The sequence below is a fragment of the Parasteatoda tepidariorum genome, chromosome 3, assembly GCF_982258835.1.
Source record: "Parasteatoda tepidariorum strain Cologne lab strain chromosome 3, Ptep-v5.0, whole genome shotgun sequence".
Lineage (NCBI taxonomy): Eukaryota > Metazoa > Arthropoda > Arachnida > Araneae > Theridiidae > Parasteatoda > Parasteatoda tepidariorum.
This window is the reverse complement of record NC_141757.1, coordinates 58130429-58154176: the sequence shown is the minus strand read 5'-3', so window position 1 is coordinate 58154176 and position 23748 is coordinate 58130429. Positions and strand designations below refer to the sequence as shown.

The 23748-nt window shown below is 28.2% G+C and overlaps 1 protein-coding gene across 4 annotated transcripts in view; it reads left to right on the top strand.

Annotated features, from left to right (window-relative positions):
* Positions 1-4813: 4813 nt before the first annotated feature.
* Positions 4814-23748, top strand: part of LOC107438735 (atos homolog protein A) — a 106155-nt gene continuing 87220 nt past the window's right edge. The window contains exon 1 of one of the 4 annotated variants that reach the window (XM_016051081.4): positions 4814-5015. In XM_016051081.4, coding sequence (XP_015906567.3) covers positions 5000-5015 — 16 coding nt within the window. In that variant the 5' untranslated portion in view covers positions 4814-4999. Of the gene's footprint in view, positions 5016-12146; positions 12633-23748 lie in introns of those variants that run through there. The other 3 variants (XM_016051082.4, XM_016051083.4, XM_071179943.2) reach the window with 3 other exon arrangements.

The window sequence follows — 23748 nt, the reverse complement described above, 5'->3', positions numbered from 1 at the left end:
TACGAAGCGACATGAAAGCGATTTTTTTTTAATTTATTGCGTAACTAATTACAATTTTTAAATATTTTATAATCATTAAAATTTTTCTATTGATCCTGGTAACCGAATTTTAAAGTTGTAAGTATTTTTAAAACTTTTTCAAAGGTTAAATTTTAAAAATGTTTATTATCTTCATAGCTTTCTTAAACACTAAGTTTAATCGAACACATTTCAATGAATAAAATGAAACAAAAAATATTTATTTGTAACTTAATAAATAACATTCTAGACATATAATTCCTGATGGGTTTGTTAATATTGAGGAAGATAGGATTGAAGGATTTAAAATTAAAATATGTTTGTTTCGTTCGTAGCATGTAGCGATTATGGAGGAAAAGTAGAAACAGAAAAACTGTCATGCGCGTTGTTACATATATTATAACGCAGAATAACCTTAAAAAAGGTAATTAATTTAAAAGCAGGAGATTCCAGTTCTTAGTAAACCGAGAGTATTGTTTGGTTATTTGCCTTGTTTGTTTACAAATACTAAGTAGAGGAAACAAATGAAATCCTGGACATTGACAGTAACAGCTGATTCCCTGTTTTTGATTAAGGTTACCACATGAGCTCAAATTTTCAGATTTCGCCAAATTATCTAGGAGAAAAATCGCCAATACATCTTTTTACGCCAAAGCATCAAGCCCGATGCTGTAATATTACTTCTCATTAGTATTTTTCTTGTTATCAAAAATACGTTAGTTAAAATTTTTTGGGAAATTTATAAAGAATTAGGCATGGGTAATGATGTCGATAAAGTCGAAAATAAAACAAGTTAGAATGCGTTTTTTATTTTTATGCTGGTTCCTTATAAACCAACAACTGCATAGGAAAATCAATAATTTCGATTTTCCAACAAAAATTATTTTCAATTCGTTGATATTTGTTTACTTTATTAAAATTTTAAGAATCATATTTTTGGAATTGAATCGCATTAATGTCAAAATAATAGTTTCTTTTCTGGAATATTTATTTTTAACGTTGGTAAAAAGTTTATTTATTTCTATTTTAAAATTTTATTTAATTTTTAATTATAAACAGTGAAATTAAATTCGAATAGAAATGATGAAGATGGATTGTAATAAGTGATAAATAAAATAGTTCCGTTTAATTTTCTATCTTTTACTATTTTCATTAATAATTTGCTATTTTAGTGAACCTTAAAGAATAAAATAAATCTTTTGACCTTTTAATATCGATTACGCCATAACGTTAAAAAACTATAATTCAGTGTTTTTTCTACCATGAGAAATATGTTGTAATCTTAGTAGGCAACTTAAAACTATTGATTATAAAATATTTTGTCACCCAAATGTGTGGTAATGTGTTCATATATATAAATTTCAGTACACAATCTGCGTACTTTGAAAAGTTGTGTGTGATTAAATGCAAAAAGTCAATCGCCTTCTCGGGTAAAACAGAACTTTTAAGTGCATTTTCTTATTAGCGATTGTTTGTGTTCGTTTACATACTGTCAGAATCCCTAAGGATTTTTCGATTGAAGATAAGGCTTTGAAGCAAAATTTTCACAATCACTTTTATCTAATTATTAAAATTTTTTGAATAAGCAATTTAAAAAATTTGAAAACTTTTTTCATCATGTCAGAACGATATTGTTTGAACTATTTAATTATTTTTTATTTTGCCCAGAATTAATGTTAGAAAATGTTATAGTATGAAAGAAAATGGATACACAAATTTATAGTGGTGATAACTGTAATAACTAAGGAAGGAAAAATAATTGAAAATGTACTTCAAAAAGGGTTAAAAGTTTAAATTTTTTTAAAAAAATATTGATAATTATACTAATTTTTGGAAATAAATTATTGATTGACTAGCCAGTGTGCATATAGAGCATCCAAAAAATAATTTATTTTATTTTCATTGATAAAAAAATTGTCTGCGGGGTACTGTGACCACTTTAGAAAGAAAACCTAAAAATTAATTTTTATTATTTTCTAATAATTCAGAAACAAAATTTAAAAGCCTCGTCAGAAGTCATATTTTAAATGTTATTTTTATAATTATGCATTTTAATCACATTTGTGGTTATAACAATAATAATGATTTATTTGTGTTGATTTTGTTTTTAATAGGATTCAAGGTTCGTAACTTGAAACAAAATTAATCTACAATAGCAATAAAATGTTATTATAAAAGAGCTATTGAGTTCTTGCAACTCGAGAAGAATGCTAGATTAGGCACCCCATAATCATGTGATTTAAATTAGATTCAATTGGATACCCATAAGCGTCGTCACGCGTGTGTGTCATACCTGATTGGATTCGGAATCGACGAATGGCAGGATTTACCGAAGGCTCTAGATTTACCCAAGATGACGTCGCTTGCAGGTATCCAATTGCAAACTGCAGTATTTTGGAATTATATAAATATGTTACTGATTTGATGATAAAAAAAAAAGATAAAAATAAATAATATAATATATTTTATCTGCTAATTTTTAATATTTTTATTTTAACTGAAATATCAAGAGTACAATAGATTTAATACATAAAATTTTCATTATCTTTCATATTACAATTTCTTGTTGCGCCCCCCCCCCCTTCAACCTTGACATCATTTGAAAGAAAGACCGCCTAGTCCATTAAATTATTCTTCCTAAAATTAATAACTGATCCTTTTCTAAATTCAATTTCATTTTGATTTTTCTGCTTTTAGGAATAATATAGTAATTCAAGCAATTTATTTAAATTCATTATAAAATTAATTGTTTAGTGCCATAGTTAATATGATCATCAATATGAAAACAAATCTTTGTTTAAATGCAGCAAAATCTTGGTTTGAAAGCAGGTTACCTTCAGCAGGTTCTCTGTTTTGTGTTATACCTTAATAAAGGTACACACAAAAGCACTACTTTACAAAATTAACAAAAATTGGGGGGTTGGTTATAAAGTTAAATATGGAATGAATAAATTAAATGTATAAATAATGATTTTAAAAAAATAAGTATTTAAATTTTCTATTATTCTTTACAGAAAGAAAATATAAATGAAATTAACCTCAGACTTTATAATTTAATTTAGAAAAAGTAATTAGTAGTTTAATTTTTCATTTCTTCTTCAAGATAGAGTTTATTAGATCAATCGAACTTTCATAAATTGATATTTATCAAATCGAATTTTACTTTAAGGAAGTTTTTCTTCCTGGAAAAGTGCTAATAAAGAAATAAAACCCATTATATCCCCCTCCCTTTCGTCAACAGAGTGCTGTTAACGGATCCAAACCAGACGTTCCCGATCGATTACACATGCGTTTCAGTAGCATATGGATTGCTCACAGGTGGTATGCGTCGGAAATCCAAGAGTTTCAAATCGAAAATTTTTAAAAAATTATCCTTTTTTTAAAAAAAAAAAACCTATGGCTCTTTTAAAAAAACAGGCTAAAAATTAAAATATGAATGCTCTATGTTGACCGAAGAACTTCGTCCCTTTTTGTAGAATAACATCTCATTTATTATAAAAAATAAACAAGGTCAATAATTTTTTGAACAATACAAAAGCACAGAACAAACTTGCATTGATCATAGTCATATTTTCATTATCTGTAATATATTTTTCTTTCTCTTATGCAAAAATACTTTTTTTATAATTTTTGTTGATTTTTTTAAAAAAAATAAATGTCCCACATTGGACTGATTGTTAAGTTGGTTCCCAAGTCAAGCATCACTGGCTGTTGTCAGTGGCCCTAGATGGGTGACTACTTTGATCAGTCTGCAAAGGAACCGAGGGTGTGCGGTATTGTTCCTCGTTAAACTATTGTAACGTAAAGTACACGACTTCGCTCGCAAGTCGTCAGGCTACCGAAGCAGGGGAGCCATCCCCTTTGCAGGAGATCAAAATTGTGATGGCATACCATCGGATCATCCTCAGGGATGTTTCCCAGACTGTCGCCAATAGCCCATTGTGTAGCCCTAGTACGATGTAAATAAGCTACAACTAGTACTTCTAGAATAAATATGTCATTTATATTACATAACTATATTTTATGAATTGTGAAGATGAATTATATTTGTTGAAAATATTTAACATAAACTGTCACATGAAATCTTCCCACGACTTAAAGTTATATACAGTAAAAAGAAAAAGAAATAAGTACAGATTGAACTCTTTTTTTTTTCTTCTTTTTTTTTGTACTTTTAGGTTTAAATAAAATATATCTAATTTTTATTTTGCAGGATGTTTTATTAATGATTATAAAATAAAAATTTCAATTTACCCTGCAACAAATGTCTTATTATAATAGAATAACTTTACTTTATGAATTGTTAAAAGTATTTTTTCAAGGCCTTCAGAAGGCACTTGGAAAGAAAAAGGTTGAGAACCAGACAATATCTCTCCCTACTTTGTACTTATCCATCCGAATAAATATAATTTTTATTTATTTTGTAAAATTTTTTAATAATTATTATGAACTTTAATAAAATAAAAATTTTCGATTTATTTTTTTCTTGTTTTTTTTCAGAGAATTAATAAATAAACATCAATCTAACAAACACTTGGTAAAATAAAAAATAAGAAGAAGTTTATATTACAAAATAAGATTTAACAAAAATTTTAATTACTTTGATCTCACATTAACAATCTATTAAAACGTCAAGAGTTAACGTAAAAATCATATTTAGCAATTCTAGAGGGGAAAAAGGAACAAAATCCTTTGATCGATAAATGTCGGTATCTTGCAACCGCGCATCACCTCTTGATCCTCTTTCATTGGTCTTTGCCTCAAAGGGGCGGGAGCATAATTGTCGTCAGATGACGTAGAAAACCTTTGCAGCATAATCGTGATCAGCTGTGTTGAGAGATTACATGAAAGCTGTTTTGATAGGAAGTTTCCAAACAAGTGAACAGAGGATGAAGCTTCGATTGTCAAGTGTCTCCAATTTATTTGGAAAACTATCAGTGGATAAAATTGGACAATTTTAATTGGGTGCTCTTTCAAGAGTATGAAACCTGATGAAGGTAAGATTGAAATTTTGTTTCTTACCTATGGAAGTTGCCTAAGGTATATCAGGCTTGGCTTGAAATGCCCGAACATTTGCTGCTATTTTTTTTTATTTATTTATTTGTAGGCCTTCGCTGTTGCTATACGAAAATTAACTGTTATAACTGGGGTGTGTTGAGCATATTTTAACCAACCAGAGGGCGAGTTCTGTTATTAATTTGTCTGTTTATTTATGCAATGTTATTTTATTTATAATATAATATGTTTAACGAATTTAGTATCAACGTCATACAGTCATTTCAAAATACTGAAAACTGTGAAATTTTGCTTATTCTAACTAATTGTAGACTATCTTACGATTTGTTTTGCAATTATATTTTCCTTTTTTTTTTTTTTGCAAAGAAAGCATATTGAATATTGTATGATTGCTTCAATAATTAATAAAATGGTTTCTATTAAAATTGATATTTTGGTGAAATTACGACATTGCTTACAGTTTAGTTTTAAAACTGAAAATTTATTGAATTTTTTTGGTACCTGATTTGATTTCTGTTCATTTTACTAATAGCTTATGGAAAGACATTATCTGTATTAAAATAATGCATCTAATCTTATGTTCTCATTCATTATTTCGATGTGTTTTAACACAATTATCTATTTTCTTGAAAACAATAAACAAATATTTATAATTTGTTTCTTTAATTTTTTTAAGGGTAAAATAATGTTTTATAATTATAGTTTGCGTAAAGTAAGAATTTTCTAAAAAGACACCTTTATATATGTTTGTATTGAAACTTAACCTTTAACTCAAGGAATAAGAATTTATTTTAACTCAAGGAATAAGAATTTAAGAATTTATCTTTGCACCTAATAGCTTAAGGTGGTTGATTAACAGAAACTTAAATAGTTGTTATTCGTTAATTCAGTTAAACAAAACAAATTTTATTTGTTATTTTAATTTCTAAAAGTTTTAAAAAATGTGACCTTTACATTCTGTAAACATATGTATCTGTAGTTTTTTAATTTGTAATTAGTTCCTACAATTTTAAATTGAATTTAATCAGAACTATGACCATACTATATCTATCCGTTAAACCTTCTTTGAAAATTTGTATGTTTTTATGACAAGCAGAATTTTTTCTAGATATTGTTTTGTTTAAATTAGATTAATTTAGTAAATTAATTTGAGGATTTAACAAAATTAAAAAGACAATTTAGTGATTTCTTTCTTAGTCTTATTAATGTTGTCTTATTTATTTATAATTTTTTTTTAGAATCATAAGTTGGTAAAATCTTTAACTGCTATAAAACATTAAGAACTATGTTAAGTATGTGCAAATTGTAGGATATGTGTCATTTGTACAGTCAGTTATTTTGTTTAAATTCTGCATTTTTGCTTCGAACTTTTCAGCCAAAGTTTACTTTATGTAATAATAACTTACGAACATTTCTTTTTTATACTGAGGAAGATTTTTTCTGTTGGAATATGAAAAAAAAATTATCTTAAATTAAGCTAAACCATGTAAATAAAGCCACAAATCAGACTAGTTTTGGTATTATAACCAATATTTTCCCACTGTGTCATAATACAGAGTGTTGCATTTCTGTGTTTTGATATGTAGGAAGATTCTTCATTATAGAATCAAAACTATAGTATGTCCATTTTTGTGACTTCATTCATGTTGTCTATTTTTATATGTAGTACTAAATATATATATATTTTTTTTGTTTGGATAAAAAGGTATTTTATTTTAGAATGTTTGTTTATAAAAACTAGTTAACCGTATCTGCTGAAATTTTTTATACGTGATAGTTTTTCTTTTTGAAAATGTTGCTGTCTTAATTTTTGTTGACATTAGCCTAGACCAATCATGGTTATTCTGAATCTTTATTATTTAATATATTTTATTTGTTCTTTAAGAATTTTGTAATAAAATTAATGAAATTATATTGTTGAGAAGATAAAGTATATGTCATGCAAAATTTAAGAATTTGTGATAATAGAATTTCATTAACTCTGATGTTCAGAGCAGTAGGACTTGTCTTAATCCATTTTCTTATAAGTAGGCCAAATTGGTTAATTCCCCTGCTTAGCAGAGGTTACTTCATTACATAACAAGAAAATCTTTTTTTTTTCTTTCTTTTTTTTGAAATAATTTGCCCAACTTTTGTCTGCTCAAATTCAATAATTTCAAAATTTTTAATTGCTTTAAATTATGATGCCACATTGAACAGGGACAGTTATTCATTCTAGACTTTGCTAAACCAGATTTTTGCAAATTTCGTTTGTTGCACTTAAATTGCAGTTTTTAATGCTATTTTGTGTTTTTGCAAAAATTTCAACAGCTAATATAGAATAAAATAAGGCTTTTAAAAAATGTTTAGCAACTTATTTTAAGTGCACGTTAGTTTAAGTGCATTTTTAAGAAACTCACTTCACTGTGATTTGTAATTTTGCTGTGAGTGAGAACGTTGGTTGCTGTAAAAAAATATTTAACCCGAAGATACAAAAGATACATTTAAGTGAAGCAAAAATAATAGCAAACAAACACTTAAAAAAATTTTTATTGCACTGAATAATGATTTTTGTTGCACTAAATAATTATTTTTATTGCACTAATTTTTTTTTATTGCAGTAAATTTATTACTGCAATAAAACTATTTATCAGTTATTTTTATATAATTGTTATAGTTCTGTAGTTTTATAATACTGACTATTTTGAAGAAATGGTAATTATTATTTTTTTTTCTAAACTTATAAAAAGAAATTGTATAAATCAAGCCCCTCAAATGCGTTATATAATTGTCAAGAAGGAGAAAAAGATTCAATTATATTATAATTTTATTTATTTATTTATTTTTTTTTGTTGTTGAAGATAAGTAGGGTGTATACGTAAAGTTTGGCATTCACCTTGCACACTTAAAATTAAAAAGGAGCATGCTTATTACTACTTAATAATAATCATGCTTGCAGTTAACAATTCTTTTAATCCCTCTTATGGTATTTTCTGTATTCTACATTAATATGAAGAAATTAAAATAGCGTGTTGATATGATTTATTTATTGGACCCACGTGCTTAAGTAACTTTTCAGAACCTTTTGATGGTATGGCAAGTATTTTGAGTTTTTCTATCCATGTGATTTAAATTACCATTTATTATTATAATAAGTTATGTAAACTAATTTGGTCGTAAGTAACCAAATTTATCCTGGACATGCTACAGAGATTTGTACTAAGAATTTAAAGAGGAGTATAGTTAAATTCTTTACTTTTATTGAGTATAAATTTCAGATTCGTCACCTAATTTTTTTAAACATGTTTTCAACGCTAATGAGATACTGTTTAGTGTTTGGCATGTAATTTACTTTTAGGTATTGCTTTTTATGAGGTTAAAGGACAGTTTTAAGGTAAACTGCGTCTGCATTAAAAACTAAATACTTTTAGAACGTGTATATAAGTATTGTAGATGTTCCTTTTTAAAAAAAAAAAAAAAAAAAATTCTACAAAATTTTAAATTTAATCAAACTAGAATTGTAGAAAATTTTATTTATAACTTTTGCTCATGAAAAATAATCTTTTATTTAACACTTAAGTAATATCAAATATTCTTTATTAATGTGATACTACCAAGTGGTAGAAGTGTGGTCCATAAGTAGGGAACAACATAGTAAGTAGCAGCAGATGCAAGAAGGGTGGAAAAACAAACTTTATTCTTTTAATTACCCCAATATTGTTATAACGAAAATTTTATTATCCAGGGACCGATCAAAACAAGTATGGGCCATTGGCTTACAAATTTTCAGGGTTTATTACTAAACAGTTTTAAATTAACCTGTTGCTACTACATTCTCAATCCTCTGATACAGATGGGTTATATATATATATATATATATATATATATATATATATATATATATATATATATATATATATATATATATATATATATTATGCTCTTATTAACGATCAAAATTTATTTTGTTATTTTTTAATTATAAGAAACAGTCTTAATAGTTACTGAACAAATCTATTAGATAATCAGAATTATATTTGTTAAATCTATAATCCAAAATACGAAGTTTGAAAAAAAAATTTTTTCCATTCATATTCAAAAATTTATCAACAATTTTGTAAAAATAAATAAATTTTAATGATGAGTAACTTTCTGTTAAATCTAAATTACTGCAAATTTGAAAAATTATTGTATGGAAGGGAGCTGTGTTTGGAAGATTTTACCTTTAATGCAGAAAAAGACGCTGGTGTTTCATGCTGTATTTCATAACCATAAATTATTAAAATGCTAAATATATAATATTTTTCACTTATTTTGACCCTAAATTAATACCAAACAATAAAAATATGTTTAATAAAAATTCAACCTTAAAGGGTCAACACAAAAAAAAAAAAAAAAAAAAAAAAAAACGCTTTTGAAGGGCATATTTTTTTAAAGTATTTTTTTCTATCCAATAACTTTTAGCAAATTTTTTTATTTCGGAAAAACTGTTTAGAAATTTAGATGTCACTTGTTTAGTTACATGTTAAATATTCTTTTCTTAAAGTGAAAACAAATATACAAGTACTGTATGGCAACAGCAATTAATTTTAAATTTTTGAAGTTTAATATTTGTCTGAAAGTTATATATTTTTCCTTGAAAATTGTTAACATTTTCGTTCTAGTGTGATGGAGAGTTTCATCAAGAAGTTTTCAGGAAAATTTTGAAATGGATTTTGTCTTCTGGGAATTAAAATATTTTCAAGAAGCCTAACTTCTTTATATCTTCTTCAAATTAAAAGGAAAACTGATTGTACAGAACATGTATATAAAATTTGTTTTTACTTTAACACTTATCTTGTATTTATTATTTATAGACTTATTTTTTATTTTTAAAAAGGATTCTTAATTATTTAAAAATACGATGTTAATTTTTATTTTGTATGAATTAAAAAAAAAAAAAACGTAATCTTTAGCCTTTTTATAGCGGAGTACCAGTCAACATTTGTTAATTTTACCCCGGCCCACTGAAGGGGGGGGGGGTGTTGATTGTTTATATTTAGGTTGTTTTGATTTAATAATTTAATTAATTAATTAAATGCCTTCAAAATAAATACTTTATACTCAAAATAAATACTTGACTTTAATATTAGTATTTCTGATTATAATGATAAAATCTAATTAATAATTCGAATAATCTTTTTTAAATGAGAAGACTAAATAAACATTTGATTTTATTGTAACACTTCCTGAATGAAACTTGTTACTTAACTTTTTACGATACAAAACTATCTGATAAATGAATGTATTTAGAGCTTTAAAAAAAGAAGGGGAAAAAATGAAGTAAACATTTATTTTTTCTCTAGGAAACGGGATTTTGGCATTTTTTGCTCTAATAAATTTCACTGAGAAATGTGCCAGTTTTTAGCCTTTGATGTTGATACATTTTGGGTATTTGATTTTAATGAATGCCTCTTCAAGAATAAGTTTTTAAAAAATAATTCTCGATTTCATTAACTTTTAAAATATTTGCACTTAATATATAAAAAAGAAAATTTAATACAAACATTGGAAAATTAATAAGGTAATTATAAAATTGTTACTTTATTTTTCATATCTGACTTGCCATGCATGATTAAGTCAAAGTTTATAGGAAGAAAATATTCGTTTATTTTTATTTAAAGCACTTGTTATGTTTTTTTTATAAAATCTATACTGGATTCAAAATTTTCGGTGACATTAATGTTTTAAAGTTATTAAAAATCATGATTTAAATTATTTAAATATTCTGTAAATAATTTAAAGGATAAGAGGGTGAAAAAAAAAAAGAAGAAACAAGAGAACGTTCCCTTCTCTTTCGTTTCTGTCTTGTGAATAATTTTAAGAAATAAATTTAAAACAGGTTTGGCCATGGCGGAAATTTATTTTTCTTTCATCTTCCTAAAAAACTATATACTGGTTTACCAGTTTTAATGTAGATAGGTCGCTTATAGCATCGATTCGGATCTAAATTAATGTGAAAAATGTATGTATTTGTTTTTCGATTTTATTAAAGGCATATGTATTATCTACATACATATGTTGAAAAAAACGTAAAGAATATGCATAAAAAAACCAAATGTTACTGGCAATATTGAATTAGCAGGGAATTAAATAATAAATTTCAAGAATTTTTTTCATTTTAAATTTTTATTAAGAAACTGATTTTCGTATCTGATGAATTATATCGATTTGACACAAACGTTCCGCATTTTTCTTCCAAAAAACAATATTTTTTGTAATTTTGAGATAAAATTTTAAAAAATTATTTCCTTCATTTTTTTACTTCAGATTTTTGTAATTTTATTTATGTGTCGTGTAAAGAGCTTATTATATCGTTTCCAAAATTAAATTGTTTATCCGGATAAAAGTTTTTGAAGTTTTGTAAGATTTTTCTTGAAATAATGCAATACAGAATTACAAACGTTTTGTTCGGGAAATAGTGTTTTCTGACTCGTTAGCAGTAGTCAAATTTTTTTTGCTGGGCATAAAACAAAAATCATGCCTTTTTGCATTAAGAAATGTAGTTTATGAATGGGTTATGAATATGTAGAATATGTTTATCCAAGCTGATATTGAATCGGAATAAGAATTTCTGATCTGACGGAATTTAACTAAAAATTTAATAATTGCTACCGCTTGTGTTTGAATTGGCATTCCCTACCCAGCACACCCAACCCAAAAGACTATGCTACTTTTCCTCAGATTTTTTATCTGTAAAAGCTACAATTTGTTTGAACGCAATTTGTGATATAGAATTAGGGTGAATTTCTTTCCTTATTCTTAAACTATTGTGCAGATCTCAGAGGTGAAGAAATGCTGAAGTCAATGAACCAATCTAATTATCGAATTAGTAAACAAAAGCTCCGACTGTTATTACACGCTTTTTCAGTCGCATTATAAACGGTTGAAAGAACTGCTGTAAACGATGTACCAGAAAATCGCCGTAACTTATATTTCAAGGTGGTAAAAAAAAAACTAAACCCACCTGTTCCTGTCCTTGCAGAAAGTCAGGGCTTTCTTACTAGTTTGGAACGCTGTTAGTAGCGAGGCGTTTCAACTAAATTTGTAGTTGATTCTCCAGTATCCTACACAAAAAGAACCTTGGTTTTTCTGACACTCGAAGCAAGGTCAAGTAGCTTTTTGCCGCGGTGTAGAAAAGTTTGATCTTCCACAGTTTCCTTTGTCTTTTTTTTTGTCATTGTTTACTTTTTGATTGGATAAGAGACTTCGTTGTAACTGTTGCCAACTGCATCTGCCAAATTTTTATGGATATTACATCACATTACGTTAAATCACCTGCTTTAAAAAGTGGTTTTTCACGATTAAAAAATAAGCAGATTTTTCATGATTCACTTTGGTGGCGCATTACTCGGGCTATTTGTAAACAACCTATCGATTATTAATCATCCAAACCCCTTTCCACAAATAGCTGATTTCACCTTCGCACTGTTTAAAATTTATATTCAGTATAAATGTTCTTTGAAGAAGCTACAGTCGTACTCTGGCTTATTACTCTCCAAGAGTTTCGGATCTAGTTCTGCCTTGGCCAAGCGTGGCTGAGTGCTGGTAAAATATTCTTGCAATTTGAAAGTCGAAGGGTAAAGTTTTTATTTTGATTAATTTAAAAAAAATATTTATTCCTGTCTGAAAATTTCATTTAATGATAATATACAGATTGTTAGTTGCATTGTAAATTCACATTAAAAATTGCAATTAAACTAGCTTTTTTTTATTATTTTTTTAAAAGGATATCTTTGATTTTTTAAATGATTTTGCTCTTACTTATAAAACTATCAAAATGCTTCATTCTAGTTATAGTAATTATGTACTAGCATGTGCTTACTTGTTCACACGTGTATTTTGTAAAAAATTAAAGTTTAATTTTGCATATGATCTTCATTTGTCAAAACAAATCTATAGAATTTATTTCGAGAATTAAGGTTAACACATTGAAACAAAATTTTTTACTACTTCGTTTATTTATTATTTTTGTGGTTTTAACATCAAAGACTGAATATGGCTTATGATAGAATAAAGCTACATTTTGTATACAATTTGCAGTAAAAGAAATCTAGCTAGCGTAATAATTTTTGTTCTAATAAAATTTCCGTACTCCATGTTGCAATTTTAACTGTTCCAAAAAACGCGCATTACGATTAAGTACGATAATTATTGCTGATGATTAATTCAGATATAACTCGGATGGCAAAGAAGCACTTTCTCTGAATAAGCTTACGATAGCACTTTTGCCTCGACGAAATTAAGGTTTTGGCTCTAAAAATATGGGGGTTACCATTTTCTGAAAACTCTGATCAATGCCCTAGCTAGGAATACTCTCGAAAGCTATAGCTTTTGATGTTATTTTTGTATGTTGCGTTTTTATCTCAATTCTTGTAATTTTTTTCTTGAATTAATTTTTTCATGCATATAACTCGTTTGCTTTAAGATAATTTTCATGCAAGAAATTAATGTTAATAAAATTATAAATTTTTTTATGAATTTTAAGGTTATTATAAGTCGACAATTTTTACATCACGTAAAGGATGTAATTTTAAAATATTTATACTTAAAATCAGTTGGTCGGTTGATTCCAAAGAAAAATAAAACGATTCAAGGAAATCTTATTTTAAATAAAAAGTTGCATTGCTCAATAGTAGCACACATGATCTGCAAAAGGATCTTTAAAATAAATGCAGGTAAGACGATTTGCAATGTTCTGAGAAGAAAACTGGCATAAACTTAAGGGTTCATAAAGGTACGTGCTTATGAAAGAAGTGGTTAATGACGAAGTATTTCGAAATATTTTTAAACAATCGCCAATATTATAATAAGTAGACATACTGAAACACTTTCCAATTTTCGCATTTAAATAGGACTCCATTTTTTTTTCACAAGTGAATATTTTTCCGAAAATGCACGCAACGACGAAATAGTTGAGTGCGCTTCATTTTGAAATCATAACGCCGCAAATAATTTCCTCGGGTTGTTTCCAGCGAATAACAGAATTCTTATCTTCTAAGGAAGTCTTGATGTTATCGCTGGACTTCACATCAGTGAAGTTCAAATCACGCTTGCTAATTTTTATGTGAATTGCATACACAAATGCTGGTTCTTTTTTCTAATGCATTTAATTTTTAAAATGTTCCTCGTCTAGTTTCTTTCACCACTAGTTTCAATACAATGTTTACCCGAGGGATATGCGTGCAAGTTTTTGTTGCACGAAATCGGTTTATATTAATTTAATAAAAGTAATATCTTACATTTATTATTATTTACTTCGTACTTACATTATCTGCAATGAATATATAACAGTGTAGAATGGAATGCATGCAGTGACGTAGTGTGGGTTTATCGATCCTGATTGGTTGTTGAAACGTGGTATTAGTTTACGTTAGTCAACTGCTCTTTCCATTCTATTTCGTAAGCCGTACCCGTGAAGAATCAATTCTCTTAAGTGACTCATTCTATATTCTTTCACAAAGATTTAAATTCTTTCACTATATTTTACTTAACACAAAGACAGGCTTAAGTCATGTAGAACTTAAACCAACTAATTATGTATCGAAGTTGCAAGGTACACAAAGCAAAAATATATCACGGTTACAATAAAAAGCATAATAAATCTAAGTTAAGGAAAAGACGTAGACGAGAAAAAATTATATTTGAACAAATGTGCTTTACGGCTCTGTATTGAATTAACCTCCCGTTAATTAGCATTCTAACTTCTGTAGAGAAACTTAGCTCAACTTTAACACTCCATTTTGCTTATAAGCGATCAGTTGGCGCTGACGTCATTGGTCACGTGTGTAGATATTTGTGATCTTGAAGTGCAAGCACCCAATTACTATTTTAATCCTGTTACAAACTAGTGCTGTAAAATAAATAAAATAAAAAGAAGCTTGGTATGTTTTTATTACTACTTTTTTACCAACTTATTTATCTAGTCCGATCTAGTAGTTATCGTATCTAGTCCGATAGAATATTGCTATCAAAATTTTGACCATTTTCCAACTAGTTCAAATCATAGCATTTAAATTTTAATTGCTTGTTGTGATGAAAATGCAAGCTGATTGCTGCTTGCAGAATTTATCGTTATTTTATCTCCAATTAGAATTGTGGAGAAATTCTGGCTTCATTCTTATTAACTAGAGTTCTTAAATTTAATCTAGATGTCTTTGCCTGATGACGGAGCAAGTTTCAAACATTTTCTGGTGACTAGTCGAAGAATTAATACTATCAATGAGAATTAGTCAGTTGCAATTTCGATCAATTTTCGACTATCTAGAATGCTAAATTTCAACTGGAACTAATTGCCTGATGTTACCTTGTTTCCTAAATGGTGCAAGCAAAAATTATCGCTATTATATCGCTAATCGAGGTTATGACAATTTTCCTTTCCTGCTTAAATAAATTCTCAGAAAAGAATAAAATAAATATTTTGAAAAAATATTTTTTTAACGATTGAATAATTTCATTTTTGTGAAACCTAATTTCCTAGGTAGCGAATCAGAATTTTTTTCTATCGCAATTACTTCGATCCTATTGAATATACATTTATCGCCACCGATGATTCTGTCACGTCTTTCAAAATAGATGTGCCTTACCTTTTTTCTTTTAGGTCTGAGTCTGAAAATATAGAAATTTTCTCCTTTTCAGTCCTCATATAAAAGGTAGTTTGTAAATTTTTATTATTTATTTTACTAACAAATAAATCCCTCTTTAAACCAAAATGATTCTTGAAAATAAAAAAAAAAAATTAAGTGAAAAAAAAGGACTAGGTGTTTTAAGGGAGTGGGGGGATCTAGAGCATGAAAAAAAAAATTGGGCGCATTTTCTAAATACTTTTCTTTCTTTTTTTTTCTTCTTCATAAAATTAATATGACAGAGTGTTTGTAGGCTATGCATTTTTGTATTAGATGTATAATATCTGAGAGTTGTTGGAATTAAAATTTTAACGCTCAAATGTTGTATGAATGATACATAAAAGAAATATGAATGTTAAGAAAACTGTCTAATCTACATTTTATCATTAAGCGTATTAAGCTTGACTTCTCAACGAGGAACCTTTTACATAGAATTAGATTTAAGTATTTTTAATTTTAAATCCAAATCACAAATTGAGTAAAGCGCTTATCTGTAAATATTATAAAATATAGTGAAACTTCCAGGAATGACCACCTGTATTCCTCAGCTCTTCTATTTACAACCACTTTTGGGGAGGTACGGAATTTTTCCCATAGACTTTGTGTTGAAGAAAACCTTTAGAAGTGACCATTAAAACTGCTCCCAGTGACCAGGCAAACCTCTGTACCACATGCGGAAAAGGTAAAACCAGGAAACACGGATCAATATCAAAACAAAAATATTAACAAAGCAAATTAGTAGATTAAAATGTATTTAAAATCTGTGTGTGAGGCTTTTATTTAGAGAGCTCTGTTGTCCATAAGAGATCTGTTATCTCATGTTGCAGATTCAACTAAAGACGATGCTATCAATGATTTATTTTTAGAGTTGAAAGTTAAATTAGAAACAAAAAATTTAGCTATTTAAAATAATCATATCGTTCATAATTGGTAAATTTGTTTTGTACATAATTGTATAATTTTTATTGATTCTAAATTTTATTCATCGATCCGGTTTTCAAGATGTAAGCACAAGTGGCTTTTCCGCACAAAATAAATAAATGAAATGACATTGAGTAAAATTATAAGCGACAAATCATGTACCTTTGATAGCATTTTGAAGTCTATGAAGGTAACCTCTAAGAATCAACTAATAATATTCAATTACTATTTTCTGCTTAGTTCTCATACGATTATTAACTCTCATCTAATGCATTTTTTAAGTCAGTAAAAAGAAGAAAAAAAGTCTTTATAGTGTTAATTTTTTTTTCTCTATCAGGAATAAAGTGAAAGTCAGCTATCTCTCGACAGTTACTAAAACAACAAAAACGTCAAACGTAAAGTGACCTCATTTTAGTACCTTATTGCGGCCTCGGCAGCTGGAATAAACGTATGGGGCCAGCTTAGTTTATTATTATTATATCAATCTGGGTCCCGCAAGGACTCGAAATTTTATGTCCTTTTGATACCTTATGAAGGTCGTGTTTGTTCTAAACTAGCATGAAATCTAAATGAAGTATGGGAATGACGTTTTTTCGTTTTGTCTTTCACGTACTCCGTAGATAACTTCAATAATTAAATGGCTTGACTTAGCTGTATATATATATATATAAAACAGGAATAAGCAATGAAGCACATACCAGAGCATTAGGAGTTAAAATATTATGTAATTAGCATGTACATATTAAAATTTTAGTGTGATAATTTTTTTAAAAATAAATTTATTGAGGAATAAGTAGGTTAAAGATACTCAAATTCAATAGATTCGCGCAATAAACGGTTCTCGAACCTATTTTATTTATTTATTTTTTTTATTCTCCACACATTATAAAATACTTAAAAGTATTAAAATACTTTCTATTCTATATGTAAACTGAGAATAAATTTTAATCGCAATATTTTTGAATATGTTTTATTAACATTTCTCTGTTCTATGACCATTTTTATGACCACATTCTCTGTTCTATGACCACATTTAATGGAACTTGTTGCATAGATAAAGGTTTTGTTCCGACGCGACATAGATTCAATGTATTTTTGATTGATACAGTTCTTAACTTTATAAAAACTGATAATTAATGAGTTAACTTTTATTTACTCTTAACTTTTCGGAATAGAATTATGATTAGCCTTATTCAATATATTACTGATATAACTTAACCGTTTTTCCTAAATATTATATTAAACTAACATTGTTTTAAAATTCTGGTACAAACCTGGTCCGATTCCATTATAAATTTACATACAATTTCTAAACGCATACTTGAAACTTTAAAAAATAATTTGACTTCTAAAGTATTTTCTTGCAAGCTTCAAACTTGAGGAACCAAAATTAAATTTGTAAAATAATTGGTCTTGAATATTAAAAAAAAAAAAAAAAAAGCGTTTTGAGAAGTAAGTTCAAAATATTTTCTCGCAATTCTTTGGACATTTTACTATTACATAAAGCATATAATTGTCATTCAACGAACTGTTTCTTCATTAGATTTTACTATTTAACGATAATTAAATTCTTTTTTATTTACTGGTTTCCTCTTATTCCTTCAACAATTAAACTCACGAACCTTTTACATTAGAATAAACAAGGTGTACAATGCTTGTAAAAAAAAAAAAAAAAAGATAGCTAATGAAAGTGCTATGGGGTATTTGAGCAATAAGACCCCGATTCAGATATGTATTTCCTTGTATATATTTATCAGTTTCGGTCATATTTATATTTTTATGACAATCGGTGCTGAAGTTCAACGACTCCTCTTTTTTTCAAAAAATTGCTAAGAGAAAAAGTGTCAATTTCGGTGCATACGACTACACGATTGTCAGCATTATATGTGGTGGTCCGCTTAGGAGCCGGTTTGGCATTCGAGGTGAATATTACAATCCATTCTTTTAAAGATTTTTTTATTATTATTGACTCAATATGACTTTGATAACGGGAATTGTTTAGTAAGAGACAGACGGTGCGTGAATAAATAATTTTATCGATCTATTATAGTGTTGGGTTTTGTTGATGACCTAAGTAGGAGGAATAGCGCTGTGCATTGACCCGACTGCACTAATGCATACTTGCACGCTTGCATCATGCTGGTTCTTCGTGCATATAGAGAGAAAATGAAATGTTACTTTGCAGCTATTAAATGTAAATATCTTGTTGTTTAGTTCTTAGAGCGTTCGCTGTTAATAGTATTGGTTTATTTTCCAAAAAGCGACAGGTTATTACATTATGCAGTTTTTTCGAAATTTGTTTGTCATGTTGTATTCTGGCCAAAAGAAAATGACGTCATGACTAAAAAAAAATCTCATTGTGCATTGCAACTGAAATAAAGTTAACTTTATAAAATCAGCCTAAATAATTCTTTAAAAAAAATTACTACTTCTATTACTTAGAAATTTGGTTAATTATATGTTTATCGCATCTTAAAGGCCTTCAGAACTAATTAAATACTCGTGTAAAATTTAGCGTTGGATTAACCGCTGTTAATATTTATTTTCCAATAAGCAACAAATAACTCAAATAACCTGTAACACCTGTAAATAACTCAAAATCCCATTATATAGTACTGAGAAAATAATATTTACTTTAGTTTTAATTGACAATAATGAATCATAATTTGAGAAATGTATGAATTTTTTTCGCATTTTCTGTAAAGTATAATAAATTTTTTCATAATTTTAGAATGCATTATTTTCCGAAAAGGTTCTCTTTAAAGCTTATTTTGAAAAAAAATCCGTTTTTTTTACGAAAAAAAAAAAAAAAACGTGTTAAAACGAATAGTTATATCATATTAAGAATTTATCTAAGAAACAAGAGGCACATAAATCTGTCATTACATATTTTATCATATTTTTAAAACTGCATTTCAATCTATTTTTATGCATTTATTTTATTTTTTAAAAAATTAAAATTTGACCAGTCAAGTTAGACTTTTTCTTCGAAAAAGTTAATGCACAAGAATTTTTTTCATAACGAGCTTTGCTATGTCCTGATAAATGATACCTGGCAACTCTTCTGCTCTCCTCTGTGCGCATCCATATTTTTTATTTTATATCGTTGAACCTTGGAACTCTTGGAACTATCGTTGAACTTTTTGTTCGCCAAGCGTTGAATAGCCACCCGATTTTCGGTTTTACGACTACAAATGTTCAACTCCGTAGCCTTGTAGTTTTGAACCCAGGCAAGGGGACTCTTGGATCAAGTATTGGGAGAAATTTGTCTTTATGGGGATACTTTTTGATGGAACTAACCCGTATTTACATGGTGAGGAAAACCTCCTGCGGCTAGCCCGCCGGGCAAGGGGACTGTAACCCATAATCCGCCTATGACTGAGGTTATTTTACCACTCTCTCTTTTTTGTTGATGGAAATGGAGGGTGTTTTTCGATTTATACACATTACCAAAATTGATTAAGCCTCATTGTAGTCAATAAGAAGTATAGCGATTTTTGACGGTTCTCCGAAATAAGTACTTTTTCTCCGTTAATTTTGCTATCTGGAACATTGCTACTTTTTTGGATTAAATTATTATTTATTGACAAATTTAATCAAGCATCATTGGTGCCAATATGAGTACGGCGACTCCAAGCGTTTCTTCTATACGAAATAGTACTGATTCTTTATTAATTTTTGCTTTTCAATACATAACTTTTTGTTTTCTTCCTTTCAGTTACTGTTTGTTTTAAATTATTTAGTTTTATAGATTAATATTTTAAAAGCATAACTCTTAACAAAAGGAAAAAAATTGTTTCAAATAACTTTAGGGATGCTAATTTTGTTACGTAATCCGCCTATGCTATCATGTTCATGCTAGAGCTCTAAATTAGAGATAGCCTTAGTTCATGCCGATCTATGAATTTATGACATAACGAATGAAAAAAATAATTAAATATTAAAGAACGTGCAAAAAAACTCCCTTTTTTTTTAAAAAAAAAGAGAGCTAAATTGGAAAATATCACTGATGTAATCTTTAAAATATTTGAAAGAAAGAAAATCGTCTGCAGCAGTCTTATTTTTATCAATGCGGGCTCTAAGCCAATGAAAAATTTCTATTTTTTGTAACATCGGTACTGAACTAACTAATTAAAAATTTCGAACGAGTTTCAGGATGGGGGGGGGGGGGTAATGCTTTCATAATAATACTCGCAAACACTTAGGTGTTGATTTTTCCGATGAAACTCCTTTCTTTTTTTGCCATAATTACTGGACTACATGGATGCAAAATAAACAAACCATAAACTTTGTTATCCAAATAAGGATAGGGTATATTTTTGCTTCGTATGAATTAAGTAAAACAACGTGAAGAAAGGTACGAATTTGTTGTACCTTTTATTCATTTTTTGTACTTTTATTTGTGCTTTATTAACGTTGTTACACTTTATTCATACACTTTGTTACTTTAAAAATCAATATACCGAAACTTTTTACACTTTATATATCAATATTCATTACGCATGCTATATTATATAGTTCTTTAAAGTTCTGAGTTTTTTTCCTCTAGTTCCTCAGTTCAGAACGCCAAGGATGGGTTGAAAAGAAAGAATTTCACAGCTTTTGCCGTTGATAGACAAAACAAAATTTAGAGACTATTACATTCACATTTCAACTTCAGTTTTTTTTTTTTTTTTTGTCAAGTATGCAATAAATAAAAATTAAATAAACGTACTTCTTTCAAGAATGGCGAATATCTCGAAGTGTAATACACTCAGACAAGGTCGAGCGAAAGAGAAGTCTATAATTTACAGCCCACTCTAATACTGCCACAACAGGTTTTGAAACAACAATTATTTGATGCAGAGAACAAATATTTTAAATTTTTACTATTATTTTTTTTAAGCTACAAACACAGAACTGTGGGTTTTAAAAGTGGCACTAGAAGTATAAATGAATATTCTTTATTGAGTTAAAAGAAACCACTCTTGGTTTTTCAACTGTTCATCAAAAGTTTTTTTTGCCCATTATCAAAAAAACAAACTTTTTTTTTTAGAAATCTTATAATAATATGACATCATTATCTAACTAAAAGTACTAAATTTTTATATTTTATTTATAACCGTGTTGTTCAACAGAGACAAGGGAACTCCTGGATCAAGTATTGGGAGAAATTTTGCCTTCGTGGAGAACTACTTGATTGAGCTAACCCGCATTTGCGTTACATGGAGAGTAAAACAAGTAACCTCCTACGGTTAGCCTGATGGAAAGGGGTCTCAAACCCATGATCCGTCTACCACTGAGAATATTTTGCGTCAGTACTGTGGTCGGTGCGAGCGAGCCGGGTGCGGAATTCGCATCGACCAGCCATCGCTGGAATTCGAACCCGGTTCACCGCATTGGGAGGCTGACGCTCTACCCCCCGAGCCACCGCGTCTCAAAAGTACTAAATTGTAATGTTCGAAAATTTTGGGTAAATAAGCCAGACAAGTTATTAAATGTGTTCAGCGGTTCCCACTTTTCTTTCGCCGATGGAACCCTAATAAATGATCTCAGAATTCTTTTAACAGAACTCTATCTTCGAAAACTAAGTTAATTAACGCTTGTGAATTGTGACCAAAGAATGATTGCAAATTATTTTGAAAATATTTAACGTGTTTTTTTTTTAACATAAATTAAAATACAGTTGAATTCGTGAGGCTGCAGCGATATATTGTTTAATTCTGAATCAGTTTTTGGTGTACCGTCAGATGGGGTGACTTTGTGCAACGAGGGATGACTTTGTGCGAACTGTTAATTATTAAATAACTACCATTATATTAATTAAAAACAAAAAATTACGCATGATTTGTTGTCTCAATTTATAAGATTTTTAAAGTATGACCTACCTTCCTGGCCATGATAACTAGAACTTCTTTAACCGAGCAGAATTTCCAGCCTCCGATTTTGCAACGTTTAAAAATTTGAAACTGTTTGTAACTTGAGCTCACAATTCTTCAAGAACTATGATGTTTACATTGCCAGTTCTTGGTAAACCATTAGTTTGTTATGTTGACAACTCAAATCAGTTGATACAGAGCTTAAAAAAAATACTCCTAGATGGCACGACTCAAAAATTGAAAAAATGACAGTTTGCACAAAGTCACCCCATCTGACTGTATGTAAATGCTGAAAATGAAGCTGAATTACGGTTTTCGTTGAAATGAAAGTGCAAAAATAAATAAAATAAACTATTAACGTTGAGATTAGTTATCAAAAAATAATAATAATAATAAAATGAAAAAAAAAATGACGATTTGAGAAGTTGGTTGGGAAATATTCATGCAATTTTTTATGACTGCATGTCCTTTTCCTAATTTATTCAATTTATTGTTTTTAGAATAAGCATATTTTTGTTTTAATTTCTCTGTTTTCACTGGAATTTTACTTAAATAATTTCTTATAAATAACCGAAATTTTAAATAAATAATGAATTCAGAAGTTCTAGCTGTCGGAATACGTTTGACCCTATCCACGGAACCCTATGGTTTCGCGGAACACCTGGTAAGTACTGCTGCCTTAGACAGGATATCTTCCAAAACCTAACTTAAAGATCGTTCTAATATTACGCAGGCATGTTTTTAATGATTTGTAACACGATTTCTCTTATGAGCAAAAAAGAAACAAATCTCTTAACGTAAGATTTTTTTAAACTTTCATTTTTTCCAAAAATTTTATTTTTTTAAAAAATTTATTTATTTTTGAAATTTACAAATGAATTTCTTTTTCAAGCAAAGGGTTATGTGTCTGACGTAAATCTCACCCTAATTTTTTCTAAATTTATCTGTTGTAACCTACAACTTATTCATATTAAATTATACCAAAATTGGTATCCTCATTGTGGTATTTTTACCTAACAAATTGACCAAAGTTGACAACTGTGAATCGTAAAACTTTGATCTTAATTAAGTGTAAAAAAGAAAAATAGGACTGTAATTTTAAAAACATCTTTCAAATGTGTAGAATTTAATAATTAATTTGTGACAATGCTACTTTTTTAAAACAGTAAAACTGTTCCATTTCTTTTTTTAAATGTTTTCAGTTCTAGTCATTCATGTTTAATTGACAAACGAAAGAAAAGTATTCTTACAACTCAACTCATCGCGTAAAAATTTAAAATTCAAATCAAATC